At 37.5% G+C, this 17,650-nt stretch overlaps 2 protein-coding genes across 6 annotated transcripts in view; one reads left to right on the forward strand and one right to left on the reverse strand.

The window, feature by feature from the left end:
• LOC149097752 (uncharacterized) overlaps window positions 1-17,650 on the reverse strand; it is a 119,437-nt gene that overhangs the window by 61,909 nt on the left and 39,878 nt on the right. The window contains exon 1 of one of the 5 annotated variants that reach the window (XM_089278903.1): window positions 677-979. The exons of 3 other annotated variants lie outside the window; for them this stretch is intronic. The gene's annotated coding sequence lies outside the window, so the exon portion shown is untranslated. Of the gene's footprint in view, window positions 1-676; window positions 980-17,650 lie in introns of those variants that run through there. One more of the 5 variants, XM_089278896.1, reaches the window with a different exon arrangement.
• Window positions 2,935-15,389, forward strand: LOC149097756 (serine/threonine/tyrosine-interacting-like protein 1). Its single transcript, XM_089278932.1, has 10 exons — window positions 2,935-3,177; window positions 5,220-5,268; window positions 7,311-7,372; window positions 8,417-8,516; window positions 9,507-9,578; window positions 10,273-10,340; window positions 12,093-12,238; window positions 13,336-13,463; window positions 13,950-14,065; window positions 14,932-15,389. Exons 1-10 carry the CDS (start codon window positions 3,118-3,120, stop codon window positions 15,061-15,063), a joined length of 933 nt encoding a protein of 310 aa, XP_089135058.1. The 5' UTR covers window positions 2,935-3,117; the 3' UTR covers window positions 15,064-15,389.

A 17,650-nucleotide genomic window follows, 5' to 3' on the forward strand; every position in this document is an offset into this window, starting at 1 on the left:
TCCTTCAACTCCTATCATGCGACTCGAATCCAATCACAGAAAATTGTTGTGAAGATGAAATCATGCCATCAGGGTCACTTCATGGTAGCAAAGGAAAAGAATTTTGAGAAATAGCTTCTTCTTTGCTCAACGGTGTTGGTTACCCTGATTTCGATGCAAATTAACAAACATGAAAGTCAACGATTGGTTGCAATGGGAAACCGTTATTACTATAACAAATGACAACGACTGTCTCAGTGTGTACTGGTCTGTCTTCGTGTTCATTTGCTCGGACCTTGATCACCGACTACAAAAGCCGCTAGATTACATATCAAAAGCTATCGGTTACTGTTCATTTTCTTCAGTCTAAAGAATATATCAGTCTTAGAACAGATCTAAAAACTTTAGACGGTTTGGAACTCAACTTTCATAAGAATTCAAAAGTGATCGATCACGGGCTTAATTAAAACAATTGCATACTCTCCGTGGGAAAGTTTTGTACGTTTATAGCAATGGGCAACTAGTGTTGCCATTATGACCATTATGTCAGTTTTCGCCAAAAAAAAAAAACTCCTCGAGGCAAGAAACACGTTTCCAAATATTTCCAAATAGCAACGACTTTGAAGCACAGAAACGAGAAACTTAAACTCTATCCGCATTAGCACTTTACATTTTAAAATACTGAAAAAAAACAAACCTGTATTCACATCCGATGTCAGAGAAACAGAGACAGCAGGACTCCAGCAGCAATACAGAGAGAAATTCACAGTGAGAGAGCAATTGGTGTGCGTGGAGAACAAAGATGCAGGCGCCGCTTGACGCGAAGGGCGGGTGACGTCCACTAAAAATAGTATGTAGTTTGCTGTCTCGTTGGCAATTAGAAGTCTCAAAGAAAGCCGCAATTAAACAGGAACCAGTTGTTAAGAATTAAATTGACATCTAGTTACTATTACTTTTCCTGGAGCGTGGCTCTCACTTACAAAACATTACGGAGAACAAGGCAAAGCTATTTAATACACAGCCCTGAGGACTATAGAGAGTCTATAGACCATGATAATAATGCATAACTGATGAAGAACGAGTTAGTGTATTTATGCCATCTGACGAACCTTTCTCGATACGCAGGTAATGTTGATTATCGATAATTGGTTCGAATTCTAAGATTTGGGAGCGGAGCACATGGAAAAAACAGTAAAGATATAGTTACAAACTCCTCCAGAAATAGAAAGATAGACCTACCGGCAATTAGACATTCCTTCTCTAAAATTATAAGAGTTGTATCAAACTGTGATGAGGAAAATAAGTTTTCGGAGAAACAATAAAAAGAGCAATCTTACTTAATGCCTACAAGGACTGTTTTAAACTTTATGAGACATCATGAAATACATCAGCTTTACGCTTGAATACTGATGAGCTGTTTTTACAGGTTTGAAAATACAAGTCCTTCTTCAGGCGTAAACCAGAAAAGAACTTAGGGAATAAATTTTGAAAATCTAATATTTTAACATCATTGACTTCATCAGATCGTGTTTCTTTACTTTCAGCCAAGATTTGGCAACAGTGTTACTGACGGTTTAATTAGACATGCTACACCAGTTTTGTACCCATTATATTGGGCTCGTCTATGATCTGTTTTGCTTTTAAAATGAAGCAGTATGCTATTAAACCAAATTTATTGCGCTCGAGTTCACTTTGGTTAATTACTAAGAACCCTCTTGTGTCTGTTTGTGTCACGCTTGAATACTGATGAGCTCTTTTTAGCAAGAAGCCTGTGTTTATAAATTTGAAAGCATGCTTTTTTTTTTCAAGCGTAAGCTAGAAAGAAACATAAAAACACTAATGTTTGAACATCACTGACTTAATCAGATCATGTTTCTTTGGGCAGATTTGGCAATAGTGTTACTGACGGTTTAATTAGACATGCTACACCAATTTTGTACCCCGCATTATATTGGGCGCGTCTGTTTTCCATTTCCCATGGTTTCAATGTAAATAGAAACGGACCTTGTTTGCGAAAAATTACCATTCAGTATTCTTTTTTCACGGCTGGCGTGGGTTTTGGCCAGTTGTTTTATCTCGGATACTCAGGCATCAATAAAATACTGGAAAGTTTGCCGAAGAGTTCAGTAGGTGGTTAAGTCGTTTATGAATTATGATATGATCACAATTTATGAATTCCTGGTGCAAAAGGTTATAGTCGATAAGTCCAACACGTGAGTTGAACAACTCCGTTGATAGCATAACAGTATAAAACGAACAGACACTACGAAGTTTTGGACATTTAGCTAAAGTGAAATTGAGCGCAGAAAAGTTTGTGAACGTGTCGTTAATGTAGCGTAACTTGTCTAATCAACTGTAAATTCGTGGCAGTTGAAATGATAAGAAACACTGGTAATGTTATTGATGTTCAAACGTTAGACTATGAACATTTATTTATAAATTTGACTTCCAGCTTTCACCAAGAGAAGAGAGAAGAAAAAATGTACCCTTTATTGTCTTTTGCAAACGGCTAAAATAGACGAGCGACAAATCAGTATCACTTGTGAATTTTTGCGATCTCGTCGAGACCCAGGAGCAGTTAGTGAGAGCGAGAGAGAATGTTATCTAAGAAATATGATTCTTTTTAAAATTGCCACCTTGCTGAAAACTTCCTCTAATGAAATTCGAACTAATTGTAGTTTCCCAATCAACTCTTGGCTGAAACACTGGAAACAGTTCACAGGTGCAATATCACCCTCGTCCCTCACTCTTCCCTCCAAAGTAAATTCTCATCCGCAGCCACAAGTTTCCTATTAAGAGGCAACTGGGGGCATGTATGCCTTAAGAAAATTGCGCAAAAATTGGAAAGCCTTATTATGATCCGGTTGTCTCTTCGGTTTCCAGCCCAAAATGAAGTGCTGAGGAACCAGTCCCGAACCCACTCCCTACCCCTCCCCTGGTTGACGCATAGGAACCGCAACCGACTGACTAGCGACCAATAGCAACGAGAGGCACGAGAACGAAAACAAACATGGCGGCGGTGAAAGTCGACTTCCTTTAACAGTTACTGTTTTGAAGTGCAAAGCTTGAACCTAATTTGTTCACAAGCATTTCGGTAGAAAATAGCCTGTGTCACAGCCGCTTGTCCCCGGAAAACAGATGTCGTCAACAGGGACTATTCTATCTGAGTGCACAGAGGTGTATAATATTCTCAATCAGGTAAGAAATTTGACAGTTTTCTCTGAGTTTTAAAGCTCGGGCCCCAGTTGTTCGAAAGGTTGCTAACGCTATCCACTGAATAAATCACTATCCAATGGATAAGTGTTGACAAAAAAAACCACACTATCCGCTGGATAGTGATTTATGCAGTGGATAGCTTTACCCACCTTTCGAATAACTGGGGCCTGAACGATATTACTACAGTCGTTGCCTCATGAATCTCTTTACTGTAGTATGATATATATTGCCACCTCCATCATCTGCCAACTTCTTTATTTCATGATAGGCAGCTTGTTGATAATAATGATCAAGGCTAAAGCTTGTTCAAAGTGTATTTACAACACTGCTGGTGAAGCTAAGCTTAGCTAGGGGCCATTCAATTTTATTTTTGAGTCTTGTATCCACTCTGATTCATCTCCTTTAGCCCTTTCAGTGGACGGAAAAGGGTTGTATGAATGAAAAGGGGTTGGGAACATGAGAAAACATAGGCATGCAAGGCGTGCAAGAGTTATTTTTTTGTGTGAAGTGTCGGAGATAGGAGCATTCATGGTACAGTAATGATTTGGTTAATTTGACAAGTTTTTGTGGTTGCGATGTTACATCGGTCATGGTAAGATAGCTAAATAGTAAGCCATAAAATGTTTGACTGAACAAGCTACAGTAATCTGACACGTCTCCAGATTAATGTAGATACCATCTTGTTTTCTAACAGGCAATTTGATTCGTTCTTTGATACAACCCGCACTGTGATTGGTGTGACACGCGCACATGCATAACTCCCTCACTCACCGATAACATAACCCTTCCAACCCCCAAGAGGAATTTTTGTTCAAAAATACTCAAGTTAATTTAGAAACTTTCGCATTTTATACGAGTTGTAAGTTTACCTTTTTACACAACACAACTTCACCGAAAATAGAAAGAAAGAGAAAAAAACCTCTGACATGTGAAAGTCTGATTTAATTAAATTGCACTCTAACTTGGTGCCACGCAGTCATCAAAGAACATTTGAACAGTTTTCATACTTTTTACCTTTAAAAATATTGGACTGAAATGAATGTCATCAAATAAAACTATTAAACTGCTACTGCAGAGACGTAAAAACCGTCCAGAAATGAAAGCTTCTTTTTTGTTTAATATCCTGGAAACAATAGCCGATAACTTGTCAGCTCTAATTGAATTTACTCCATATAAAAAACAAAAGTTTTAAGTTACCATTTGTTACTAAAGATAGCAAACATCTCGTGGGAAAGAGTGGTGACGATTCATCTGCTCTAATTGAATTTACTCCCTTGTGAAAAATAAGTGTCAAATTACACTTTGTAACTAAAAAACAAAAATATCTCGCTATATTTGCATGCAACAAGAACAAAACAATCGTTACCTGCACTTACTATTGTAAACATTAGAACTGTTTCAAATCTAAAGTCTTGTCCCCTCTAAAACATGTCCTAAGAACTAGAAGCGACGATTTGTGACCTCTAATTGAATTAACTCCTCGTGAAAAACAAAAGTATCAAGTTACCTTTGTAACTAAAAATAAAAATATCTCGTTGCATTTGCATACTACTAACTCTCGAACTGTTTCAAACGTCAAGGCTCATCTTGTTCATTTTACTAAAATCCTCAGCCTAACCCACAGAAAATGTCGAAGTAAACACAATATATGAATACTTCCTCCTCTTTTATAGAAGAATAAATATGGCCGTTCTGAACTCTATCGGGATCAAATCTTCTCACATACCATTTACCTTTACAACAAGAAACTTGATTAGCTGTTTATAGTAGGTCCAATCTGATTGGTGTGACATACATACATCTCTCACTCATCCATTGACCCTTAACATACCCGACGTGCCGACTAAGAGGTATTTTTTTTCACAAAAAAATAACTCAAAAACTGGTTTTATTTTGCAAAACTTGGCCTTGCATGTGGACCCAGCAAATGTTTGAACCTGGTGTGGAAAACCACTTGCAAATAATGGACAGGTTGAAATAAATAAAGTTCAGTTGAATTAGTGTTGTTTTTATCATCTTCCTAGGTTGGGCAGTACCCAAGGCTGAGTGATCCCAATTATTTGCTTCTTTTGGGTACGTTTAACAACAACAACAACAACAACAACAACAACAACCATTTTATTTTGCTTAATACATAGAATATCATACAGTGAGAGTTAATTGATTGCACTTTATTAATTACTTTTTTGATCCACTCCATGTTTCAATTATTAATTTTAAAAAATGATGTGCTAAGTGGCTCTGAGCTTATCAAAAATGATTCCAACATTTTATTACCGGTATTGTGTGCTATATTTGTACATAGTCATAAAATCTCTGTGAAAAAAAATTGTTGAAAGATGGATAAGAATGTGTAGGGAATTTCTGGGCAAATTTCCCTGAAAAACAATTGTAAAAAACGACAGATTTTGTGAGAATTTTCTGGGCAAATTTTGCTGGAAAGCGATAAGATTTGAACTGATTTGACAAACGTTTTTGACAAACGTTTGCTATTTTGGGGGCAAAATGATGAGCGTTAGCCTATGCAATAACAACAGCAACAGAAACACTGACTACTTTGAAGTTTCAAGTCCAACATAACAGATCTGAGTTGCAAAAATACTAACCTATTACTAACTGAGTGGGAGGATAGTACTGGGGAATTTACTGGCTTGAGGTCGTGGCATTACAGACCATACAAGAGAAAAGGGCTTATGACGGTTTCCACTGAAATGGTCTGTATGGCAAAATCTCGACCGGGAAACAACCAATCAGAATGTTTAGATTTACCTGAAGAATACCTTTCCGTATAATAATCAAGGCTTATTTGAATTGGAAGATCAATTTTATTTTTATCAGGAATTAAGAAGAGGAACATATAATCATCATGTGTGCATCTTTAAATAGTGAAACCTTTAAGTAATAAAAGTTCAAGGGTAGGAATTTGAGCTAATTATAAGCTAAAGTATAGATTCAAAATTATGATGGGGAAAAAGTACCACTTGGGTGTTTAACGACGTTTGCACTAATTGTTTCTGCGCATGCAAATTCACATGCCACATCATTTATGAGTGTGTGCGCTAAGTAATAAAATGAACAATGATAGGGCAGATGGCCATTGCTATAGCTTTTCCTGGATTTAATGATCTTGGATGTTTGGTGACCCCTATTTTTCTTTTGATGGATCATTTTCTCTACTGATTTTCTACGTGTAGCGAAAAAATGAAGAAAATCTATCAACTCGAAAGTTTGAATTTTTTGCAAAATGCACAATCAAATTCTGTTTTTTTTTTTAGTTCTCAGTTTATCTGTGTGATGGTTTCAAATGCCTTGTGAAGGGTTAAGTTTTTTGAAAACATTGGTAACTGACTGCTACAAAATTATATGACTGTTTTCCTCCATCGACTCACCTTCGATATTTTTGACTTTAAACCCATTTAGTCTATGCTAAATTATGTGCACCAATTTTTCAGAACGCTTTATCTCTGAAACGAAGTCGGTGACTCCCAATTTTTTTTGTGTTTCTGACACAAGTAACTCATTATCTGATTGCAGTAAAAATTTTAAAAAATGTTCTCAACTGGAAAAGTTTTGCGTGAACGTCCTTAAAAGGCCCATTAAAATCATTTCAAACAGGTGTACCTAACATATGATTCTTTTTAGATTTCTAAAGGGCTAGCTACTTTAATCCAAGAAAATTATTGAAAGGGCTGTTGCAATGTGTGTACTGTAGGAAAGTGTGTTAAAAAGGCACAACAATTTTCTGGTAAAGTTGTATTAAAGGGTTACAGACTCCCATATGAAAAGGTCAGGGATGCTCATCAGAAAGTTTGAACTAAACATGTAAAGGATATCAATCTGGGCTTGGCTTGAACTTTATTTGACCCTTTTGAAATAAGAGCATTTTTATCATTTATTTCTTTGAGTGCACCCTAAAAATACTTTGACAGTTAAAAATAGTGGCATTTCATCCTGAATGCCCTAAGTGAGACCAGAACCCTTGATTTGTACCCCTATACTGAGTGAAACGACAAGCTGTGATCAACGACCTTTTCATAGGGGAGTTCCCCCCCTGGCTCATTCCTCACAAGGCACAAAATGAAATTATTGACACTCTGATTGATTGTGTTTTGCAGATACAAGACAACGTCATGACTACAATGAAAGCCACATTATAACAGCAAAATTTGCCCCAAGGGTTAGTTGAATAAAGGCACACAGTGATAACTGAATTCATTTTGGGTGCTAATTTATTTTTGGTAGTTCATTAGGAAACAGGTTGTTTATAATTTAGAAAGGCATTGTTACACACTGCAAATTAGGGATATGGTGCTTATTTCTTTTTTTCATTTAACCTCACAATTTTTGTGTTACAGCACTTTGACAATGAATAACAATAGACATAATAATTCAAGAGATGTGACTCACAGTAACACAAGCTAGACTCATTTGATTCATACCGGCAATTACTTTCATTGGTACATGTATCTGACTTATCAGAAGGGGGTCACTTTTTGGTATGAACCGATGGGGATAAATCAGATTACTACTGGCAGTAGCTGAACATTAAACGATGGATAATTAAAAAAATCAAATGTTTTTCAGATGACTATAATTACTATAAATAATGTTGTTTGCTTGAAAAAGTGAGAATATTATTCAAACTAGTTGTCACACGCACAACTAATTTAGACCAAATTTTGTATTACTCCTTTAATTTCTATCATCTCTGGTGCATGCAGTCTTAAGTGCAATTTCCGGAGGTCTTTGTGCAGTTGTGATGTCACCATAAAAAACTCTGTAGTTAGTAAGTAATGGATGACTAATAAAATGAATTCAAAACTTAGAAAATATACAATTAAATGATAATGATAATAATGTTTGAAATTACATGTTTAGCTTGCCATATAGTGATGCATTGTGTGGTTGTAGAAAATACCCATACCTTCCTCATGATCATGTATGGAAGGTTTTTTGTTTTGATCTTCAAAGACCAAAACTTCCAATTTAACATGGTTATGGTCCCTTCTAAACAAAATTTGGGTTTTGCAACCCTCCACCGCTTCAGAATTTCCAGTGATCCTTCATGGGATGGATATGGATATTTGCTAGAACCACACATTAATAATTATTATTAAAAAAAAGAAGCATGAGATGTTATTTTAATATTTAATGCACCAGCTTTAATTTATGTTCACCAAAAATTATAATAACTAGTTTTAAATTTCTTGTTTCTCTTAAGAATGATATCGGTGCTTTCACCGTTCCTCACGATGCTGAGTTGCAGACCAAGGAACATGTTGTAGTTTACGACAGTAACACTGGTTCACTTAAAGACAAAAGTGAGTTCTTTCAGTTTATGGGTGTTGTAATCAAAATTGATCAACGGTGGCAAAAAATAACATTCCAAGAAATTAACATTCCAAGAAATCAACATGACTTGTTAGCATAATAGTAATAATTTTTGTTATTTGCATTTATTTAGTTAAAAACAAGGTATCATTAAAATAAGTTTTACCGGGACCTTCAAAGGGACTTGTGATATTTATATTGGGGTTTATCAATATTAATAACTAAAAACAGAGTTCGAGGTTGCGACCGCTGGGGTCGCCAATGCAACCAAATTTTTATCACTAGTGACTAACTTTTCATGCCTTTTACTGAAATACTTTTGCTGGCAACTAAATTTGAATATGTACACCCGAATTATTCAGGTAGTTAATGACTGTACTTATAAAAAACTTTCGTTCAAATCAATTGTCTCAAGTGATATCGTCGCCTGCATCTAAGCATGAACACATGACGCTGAAACATACTCTAACAGGGTGTCAAACGAGGCATGATTGGCCATCAAACATTCGAAGTTCAGCAGACCGTGGCATGAACTTTCGCACTTAAAGTTCAGCACACGAAATGGCAGAAAGGTTGGACATTGAAGACTTCTTCAGAGAAGTTGACCCTGACCTGTGTCAGTATGCATACAACTTTCGCGAATGTGGTTTTACTTCTAGTATAATTAATGGTTACCATGAAATGTTGGTGGGAGCAAGACTTTCAGAGTCTTTTAGTATATATTCCCAAAGGACATTGACAACTGATTTTAAACATTTTGAGTGTGAAAGTTTGTGTTACGGTCTGCTAAACTTCAAATGTTTGATGACAAATCATGCCATGTTTGACACCCAATTAGAGCATGTTTTGACTTGTTCATGCTTAGATGCAAGCAACGGTAACTTTTAATAATGCTTCCCCTGCTTATTCTGAGTCATGTTATCTTAATATTGAGTTAAGTTTGATATCGTGATTATAATAAGACATAAATTATTTTTCAGACAGCACTGCTTTGTCTTGTGCCAAGCTGATGTGGGAAATGGGAAGCAAGAATCCTGTAAAAGTTGTCAAAGGTATCTTTTTGGAACTGTATACTTTCACCTGCTTTCAGTGTTATGGCATAGAAGACATCTTTCAACCATCTTTCAACATGCCATGTAGACAGCTGAAAGACCGTTTAACTGTGAAGCTGGCAATGTTTCCGGTTATTAGCAGAACAAATTAATGACAAATAAATGATAATTACTGACCTCAAATGAATGAGGAAGATTGTGGACTTTGCATGTTGAACATCTCAATTTATGGGATAATTCAAACAATTTTAGTGTAGTCGATTAGCTCTCAATGGTGACTTGTGGTAGAATTGGGCTGCTACCACTCAGTTAATATTAGACAGATCGATACTCCTAGGCTTAGTTTGATGTCAAATAAATCCATTTTTCTGTTTTCTCAATTTTGTGCATTTCTTTCTGTCTCAAAGTCTAGATAAAGGACTTTAATGAAGTCTTATAGGGTTACACACTTGGATTTGATCCTCAGGTTTTAAGCTAGCCCACAAGCAGGCTCAGCTCTGAGTCTGCACATGTGAGTGGTGAAGGGTGAGTCTGCAAGCAAAGTTGTCTAGCAGGGAGGGGTCTGGTGAAGAGGTGTCAGAAACCTCTCCACTCTCATGTGTGTTCCTCAAACTTTAGCCTGCAGCCTGCAGCCTGCAGGCTAGTTTAGAGCTTTATGGCATAGAGAAACAGTTTTATATTTCTCTATTTTCAGGTGGATATGAGGAATTTTCAGCATTGTACCCATTTCTTCGTACTCAGAAGATCATTTACATGCCTAGGGTAAGTTTGTGCACTATTCAAATTAGATTCTTTTCATGGCCTCCATGCATCTCCTCACCAATGAATTATTTCCAAAAATGTTTTAATTAATAAGATGATTAATAAGATGATGTTTTGTTTATGTTACAGTAAAGAGTATAATATTGACTGTGGTGAATTAACTAATAAAGAGATCTCCTATGCATTTTAATGTCTGTCATCCCATATGATCTCATTTTACAATGTAGATTCCCAAGAGGGGTACTCTGTGAATGGTTTGGGTCCATGTGGGGGTGTGCTGCTGAGATACTGAAACCGTCACCCTATACTAGACCATCATCAGCTTGATTTTGCGACCCTATTTTAGACTAGGCACCAAAACCCCCCACCCTATCCCAGACTAGCTATTTTCCATGTAGGAACGTTTTCACTATTATAGTCTAACATTTACTGTCTAAACCAATATCATACAAAGTCACTTCCAAGTCTCAATTTGTCTAAAATTTTATAGAACCCCACTTCACGCTTCACTTTGGCAGCCCAAGGCCACTGGCGCAAGCAGCGAATTTTTTTGCGTGGGTCACAATGGGCGATTCCAGAAAATATCTATACCTATATCATGGACGGCTTTTAGGATTTCTGAAGGGGAGGGGTTCTTTGAACTGGAATTCCGAAGGAATAGGGGGGTATTTATGATTAGAAATCTGAAGGCATGGGGGGATTTCACAGGTGGGATTTCTGGAGTAGAAAGAGTAGAGTGAGTTCCTTGAAAACGCTATTGTTGTGGACTTTTGTAGTTTGTAAATAGACCACGAACGTATGACCGTGGAAGCAGAAGACAAGCATCGATTGATCAGACACGTGTTTAGGCTCATTACTTATAGAAGTGAGCAGTAAAATGTGGGTTTCACATTTACCTTGATGAATTTCTTGTCAGATGAATAAAATCTGAAAATATATCTTACTTTCTCTTTGCTCCCATCTCCCATCCAATGAATGTCAAAAAACTCGCACCAGTCCCTCGCTTCCAAGGAATGCCTGCCAGATTATTAAGTATTTGGACTGTCAGACTTGATGGTATTTTTGACTGCTGAAAGATTTTAACATTCTGAATTTGAGCTATTTTGCTTTGAAAACGTCAAAACAACACAAGAAAACAAAGAGGAGGAAAATTATCGTAAGTGGTTTTTATTTTTATAGCCAAATTTGGACTTAAAAAGGAGTTTGCACAGCCTGTCCATACGCGGTAGGTTTTTCTTGCTGCTAATAAGATCACAGCCTTAAGGAGGCATAAATTCATGTTCGTTTGTTCATATAGGGGTTGCCAAGTCGAAAATGTACTTCCAAAAAAAGCGGAAATTCGAAAGGGTAGGGGGTTTGATGATTATGGAATTCTGAATTCTGATAGTTGGCTGATTGTCAGCTGACTGATATGCATTGATCAATACTCGATGGCTTGCTAGCAAAAATTAGTCAGTCCTTAACTGACTGTTGACGGAGATGTCAATCAAGTGTTGATCAAGTGTCAGCTGAGGTGTTGATTGAGTATCGATGGGGTGTCAATCTAGGTTATTGATCAAGCGTATTGATTGAAACTCGTCTGAGGATGCTTTAATAGTACACATGATCCAGATTTTGTATGAGGAATGATAATTAAGCTTGGAGTATGTTTTCTGAAGGGGCAATCCAGACCCTGTCTTCCATCCAAAAGATCATAAGTTAACAGTTATTAATAATTATTATTGTAATGCCATTACATCAATTTATTAACAGGAACTAGATGTCATCAACACTTATCCAGTGGAGATTATACCTGGTTTCTTGTACGTGGCAACATTCCTACAGTCTCAGGCAGTGAGAGTAAGCAAGGATCTCAAAGTCAAGGCAAATGTGATTGTTGGAAAACAAAATGACACAATGTAAGTGCCTTGTATGAGGGTTGTACTGACTCTGACACAGTTCACGAGCGGAAAACATAGCGAATCACGGATCATGGATGTCAAAATTTCATTTTCCTGAAGATTCATGGAAAAAAAGCAAGTAAAGTTTTCTTTTTAATAATCTGCATGCTCATATGGCAGAAAGACTGTTTGAAGAAAGCAAAATCATGAATTAAAGTCTAACTACAAGATTTTCAAATTGAAATTAAGTAGCAGGAGGAAATCCGAAAGTAGGCGTAGCACAACTAGGTCACAGTAATGGGCAGCCATGTGGGGAAATTATATCCCTAATTGGGTTACCCACTCCTGCATTAGGGAGACAGGGTGCTGGGCCTGGAAAATTTTGAAAATCTGTGTGCGTTGAGGTGCATTCTGGTGCATTTGTAGCACAAAAAAGTGATTTTTTTGGAGCTGTTTGCCAGATGAGTCTCTTTGGAAGTTCAGTTATAAAAGGCTTCAATGGAAAATGTGCACATGCTGACAAATCATTGGACAAATCTAATACATGTACGCAACACCCGCCAAAATAATATTGCTCTTGTTTCGAAGTTCGAAAGATACCTATAATAGCTGCCTAAGAAAGAGAAGATCACGATTATGTTGGTGAAATAAAAATGCGTATTTATAAACTTCCTGACAATAGGTACCCGGTGCAAGTGCATGAAGTACCCAGTGATCTGACTTGCATCGGGCACCAGGTAATTTTGAAAAGCCTGCTAAGTATTAAGGCTCCATATGTAAATCACATACCTAAATCACTTTTGAGTCCTTTTGATAGAGGACACTAACCATTTGGAGGACTCAAAATCGCCGAGAATAGAGTGGTGAAATCATGAATATTGATTAGTAATTCAAGTTCTTACGGGTCACCCAAATCTTCAGGTCACGGATCACAAAGAATAATTTCTTAAATTCGTGTTTCATGGAAATCACACATCATGAGAATACCCCTGTATGACCCTCTTGTATACAGGTGGTATTTTTTGGGAACCAACCCAGCTAAGGTGTGTTTTAGTCATAATTTCGCTACATTTTGAAACCTTGTTTTGTAATATTGGTTTAATATTTGGGTGCAGATTTGCTGCAGAGGGTATGACACTGGGTAAAGGTGAGAAGAGAGTCAAGCAAGTTCTGACAATACCAATAGAGGACAATGGTGGAGAAGATCTCTACTCACACCTGTCTGACATTATTCATTTCATTGGTAAGAAAACAGAATGTGGAAGATAGGCTATCATCCACACATTCCCAACAGATTCTGTTTTGAGCAGTTAATAATGTTAGCTTTTTCAGCTCCTCCACTGATGACCTTCACAAAGTTGTTCCTTTTACTCTGTGGGTTCCATTCCAGCACCTGTAGGGGCTGTCAAATGCTGACTTCTGTAATGTGTAGCCGATCCAATTGCACTTGCATCTCATAATTTCTACAGCTGGAATGTGTTCATTTTCTGTCTGATTTATGTTATGCTTGGAACATAAATTCAAGCTTTATGCATATGTCATCTTTTCTTTCCAAGCAACATAAATGTGGTTGTATTATTAAATTCTCCCGTCTCCTATTCGTGACTGCACTTTGTGGGTAGAAGCGTCATGTGACGACCCACAAATATACAATGTGACAAAGGAGACAATCTTTCGCCAGCCTGCTATTCCAATCAAGATTAATTCTTTGCTTGCATTTGCCTTTCAGATGATCATCAAACTAAAGATGGCCGAACAGTTCTGTTGAGTTCAACATTGGGTATTAGTCGCAGTGTGGCTGTAGCGATGGCTTATTACATGTGGAACAAAAAAGTCTCTCTGAAGGTGACCTTGCTTTTTCAAACAATAGTTATATGCCCTTCAATTAAATTTAACTCCTTTGTGTAACCTTACTTGTGAATCATGAAAACTGTTTGTAGATCAAAAACACCTATCCACAACTATTTAGCCTTGTTAGGCCTCGTCAGCGTGGCAGTATAGGTAATACTTGGGTTCAAGGTCCCCAGGAAAAAAATAGCAAGTGATGTGAAAATGGTAAGCTTGTGGCTGAAGAATGGCAAAGTAAAGTGTAAAGTACTTGTACTTTATACTAGTTGGCCGGGATCACCGTTACATGTTGGATAGAGTGTATGTCACTTCTTGCCAAAAATTCGTCAGCAATTTCTTTACTGTCTTGGAGCTCCTCTGAGAGAAAAGCGGAAAAAGGGGAGTGGAAAGTAAAACTGCTTTCTCCCTGCACCCCGCCCCGATCCCGTCCCGTCCTGGTCCTTTATTTCCGTATGGCGATTTCTTTTGTTTGCATTTTTCTCCTCTCTATGAGGTTAGTGGTCTAATATATCCTCGGGACCCGGGGGGTAACTCCCTTAAAAATTTTGTGGGGGGTTTGCGGCCTGCTTCCTAAACTCCTTACCCTAGGCCTATTTATGACCAAAATTCCCTATTTCAGACCAATGGTCTTATTGATAATGATGAAAATGTAGCTTCTTCTAAAAAAAACATACCCAATTTAAGACTAGAGTGCGAAAATCATATCCTATTTATGACCAAAAGGGCCAAAATCGATGCCCTAGCTATCTGTGACCAAAAGGGATGAAAACCATATCCTTTAGGGCCGCACATACCTATATAGGCCATATAAGGGAGTACCCCCCCGGAATAACTACACTTACGAAGGTTTGTTTTTCTTTCAGGATGCGTACAACCACGTGAAGAAATGCAGAGAAAACATGCAACCAACAAGAGGCTTCATTGAGCAGTTGTCTCGCTGGGAAGAAAAGATGTTTGGTTCTATTGTCACTGACATCAGTGAACCAGAATATTAGCAAACAATGGAAAAAAAAATTAACTTACTTACAAAACGTTTAACTTTTCGGCCAAAATTAGGGTCTCTTTTTTAAAAATGGTTGACACTTCATAATGTTTTAGTGCCGTGTAAATATAATTTATCGGTCTTATGCATTCAGTGATGAATTACTCTTTGAAGTGAAATCTTCTTGTTCAATCTGTTCAGGTTTGCGTTCGTTCTGAGTGTACATTGTGCGCTCAGAATTTTCTTTGTTGAAAGACAAATCGTGTGTTGTTTACGTTTAAATAGGAAGATGTTCTCATCCACTTTGTAAAAAATATAAAGATTGATTTCAAATGCCTACTTACTTGATCATTGTTTTTTCCCCTCATTTCTTCCTACTTCTCAGCTTGATAGGAGTATGTGCCCGACTGCCGTACCGGAAACCCCTCGCCACTCACTTCGCCTTCTCTCCGGATTACGGGTCCGTCCCTCACTTGCTCCTTCTGTTGGCGGATTCCAAACAGTGGTGCCGGGCGGTTGTTTCTTGACTATTAACTCGGATGCGTCCCGGGAGGGGGTGGGGGACTCATATAAAAAGGACGGCGGTGCTCGTCACCTTGTTAGGGGTTAAAAAAAGCAGTTTTAGTACTTCTTAGGATGTTTAGCCTCAAAAGGTCCACAGCGAGAGCTTTTGCGGCACTTTAAGGGGTTTTGTGCCAAAAATGCGTTGTTTTGGAATTGCAAGTACCTGTTAGGGGTGAAAGAGCATGTCACCGATTCAAAGAGGAACGGTCACTTTTGAAAATGTATGTAGACTAGCATATGAAACGTCAAGTTCTGGTGTGTTACTAAACAGTCCGGTAGTATGCCAGTTTTGGAAGAAGCGAAGACGTCACGATTCTATTGTTTCGCCAAAATCGCAAAAAATAATCGTGAGAAAAAGCTACTAGATCTAGCACTGTCACATTTCATCATCAGCACTGCCCCAGATTAAAAAGCAGTGCATGCATTCACAACAATGCGAGGTATCAGACTGAATTGTTTGAGAAGTCAAACAAAATAAAGGAAGGAAACACTCGCTCTAAACCAGCCAGGCGAATTTTGGAAAACCTTAATTTGCAATTAGCATTTTGTGAAGAAAGGGGAGAGAAATGTCCTTCGTGGAAAAGTCCCAGTGTCCAAACTTTGTGTGTATCTTTTCGCAACCCCTTTTCAACTTAAGCTTTAAGATGACAACAAAAAGAATACTCTGAGATGATTATACTTTTAATAATATTACTTTGAGGAAAATTAGGCTACTGACTGATGGGGACACATTTGATATATCACAAGCAGACTACTGTTCTTGGTTCTAGTATCTGACAGCGACAAAACAGTAGTTAGACCTCTTGTATGAAAGGAACCCCTGTTCATAAGAAGAATTTGTGCATAAAATCCGAAGGTCACGAGTTTAGGTCCTGCTCTGACCACTAAGCTGGAGTTGTTTCTTGGCAGACTCCAGTTCAGCTCCTTGATCACGCTTGTAGATAGCCAACTTGTCTCCCTCCCGCCAGTTGGTATTTTTAAGCCTGTTATGTTAATTTGCAAAAATTTTTTCTCTCAGTTTAAGTGGCATGCCTGAAAACTAGCTAGTTGTAGCTAAGTGCATCGACCACTATAAGCATTTAACATTTAACATTTTTTAACAACTTAGGATAGGTCAGATGTCACTGTCATGTAGTTTACTTTGTGCTGGTTGTTTGTTGGTTGTTTGGCTTCCTGGATTGCTTGGTGAATGTTAGATTATCTCGTTTCTTTCTCTGTGGCATGATAGGTATGGAAATTGTTTCGCCAAACAGAGCAACTGCAAGAAATATTGACAAGGTTATGTCTGTTTTTAGCTGCTTCCTGTAGGTCTCGATATTAAAAGATTGGAGGTATGATCAAGTACATTATACATATGAGAGTGAAATTATTCATAAAATAATGTGAAATTGGCTTTTCTTTTTTTCTCACAGGAAAATTCAATAGGAAAGCGTGAGAATATATTTGTTCACATATCATGACAGCGTGTATTGAGGTACTTAAACATCTTGAGGAAGGGGAAATGTTGCAATGCATACAATGTTTACAATACATACTACGGCAACTCTCTTTGGAAAAACTTTTGTACTATATTTTTGATGAAAAAACTCTGTTAATTGTTAGGCCTGACTTTCACCTGCTAATGTCAAAATCAAAATTAGCATTCCTTCTTGAAAACATCCTGTTTGCTTTATTTTGCTCTGAATATCACTTATAAAGTTACATTTCTTTGGATCATCCTTTATTTTAATTAACTTCAAAAACTCTCTGTTAGCTAGCTCTTGAGTTTGCTCTCTTTCCTCAACCATGCACACCACTTGTACTCAACATTACATCACGCCATGTCATGCTACTTCTACGGATATTTAGGGATGGACCATTATAAATTTTTTTGAGGGGCTGGGGGGTTGGCAATTTTGGGGGGCATGACATTTCTTTCTCACCTTTAGGTTGTGCATGAGTTTTTTTTCGGTGGGCAATAACTTGTGCAAGAATGTTTTTAATGTAAAAAATCAAAATAATGATAATAGAAAGAACTTCCTCGATTTTTTCCCCCA

The sequence above is a fragment of the Orbicella faveolata genome, unplaced genomic scaffold, assembly GCF_042242905.1.
Source record: "Orbicella faveolata isolate gen_17 unplaced genomic scaffold, um_ofav_v1 contig_47, whole genome shotgun sequence".
Classification (NCBI taxonomy): domain Eukaryota; kingdom Metazoa; phylum Cnidaria; class Anthozoa; order Scleractinia; family Merulinidae; genus Orbicella; species Orbicella faveolata.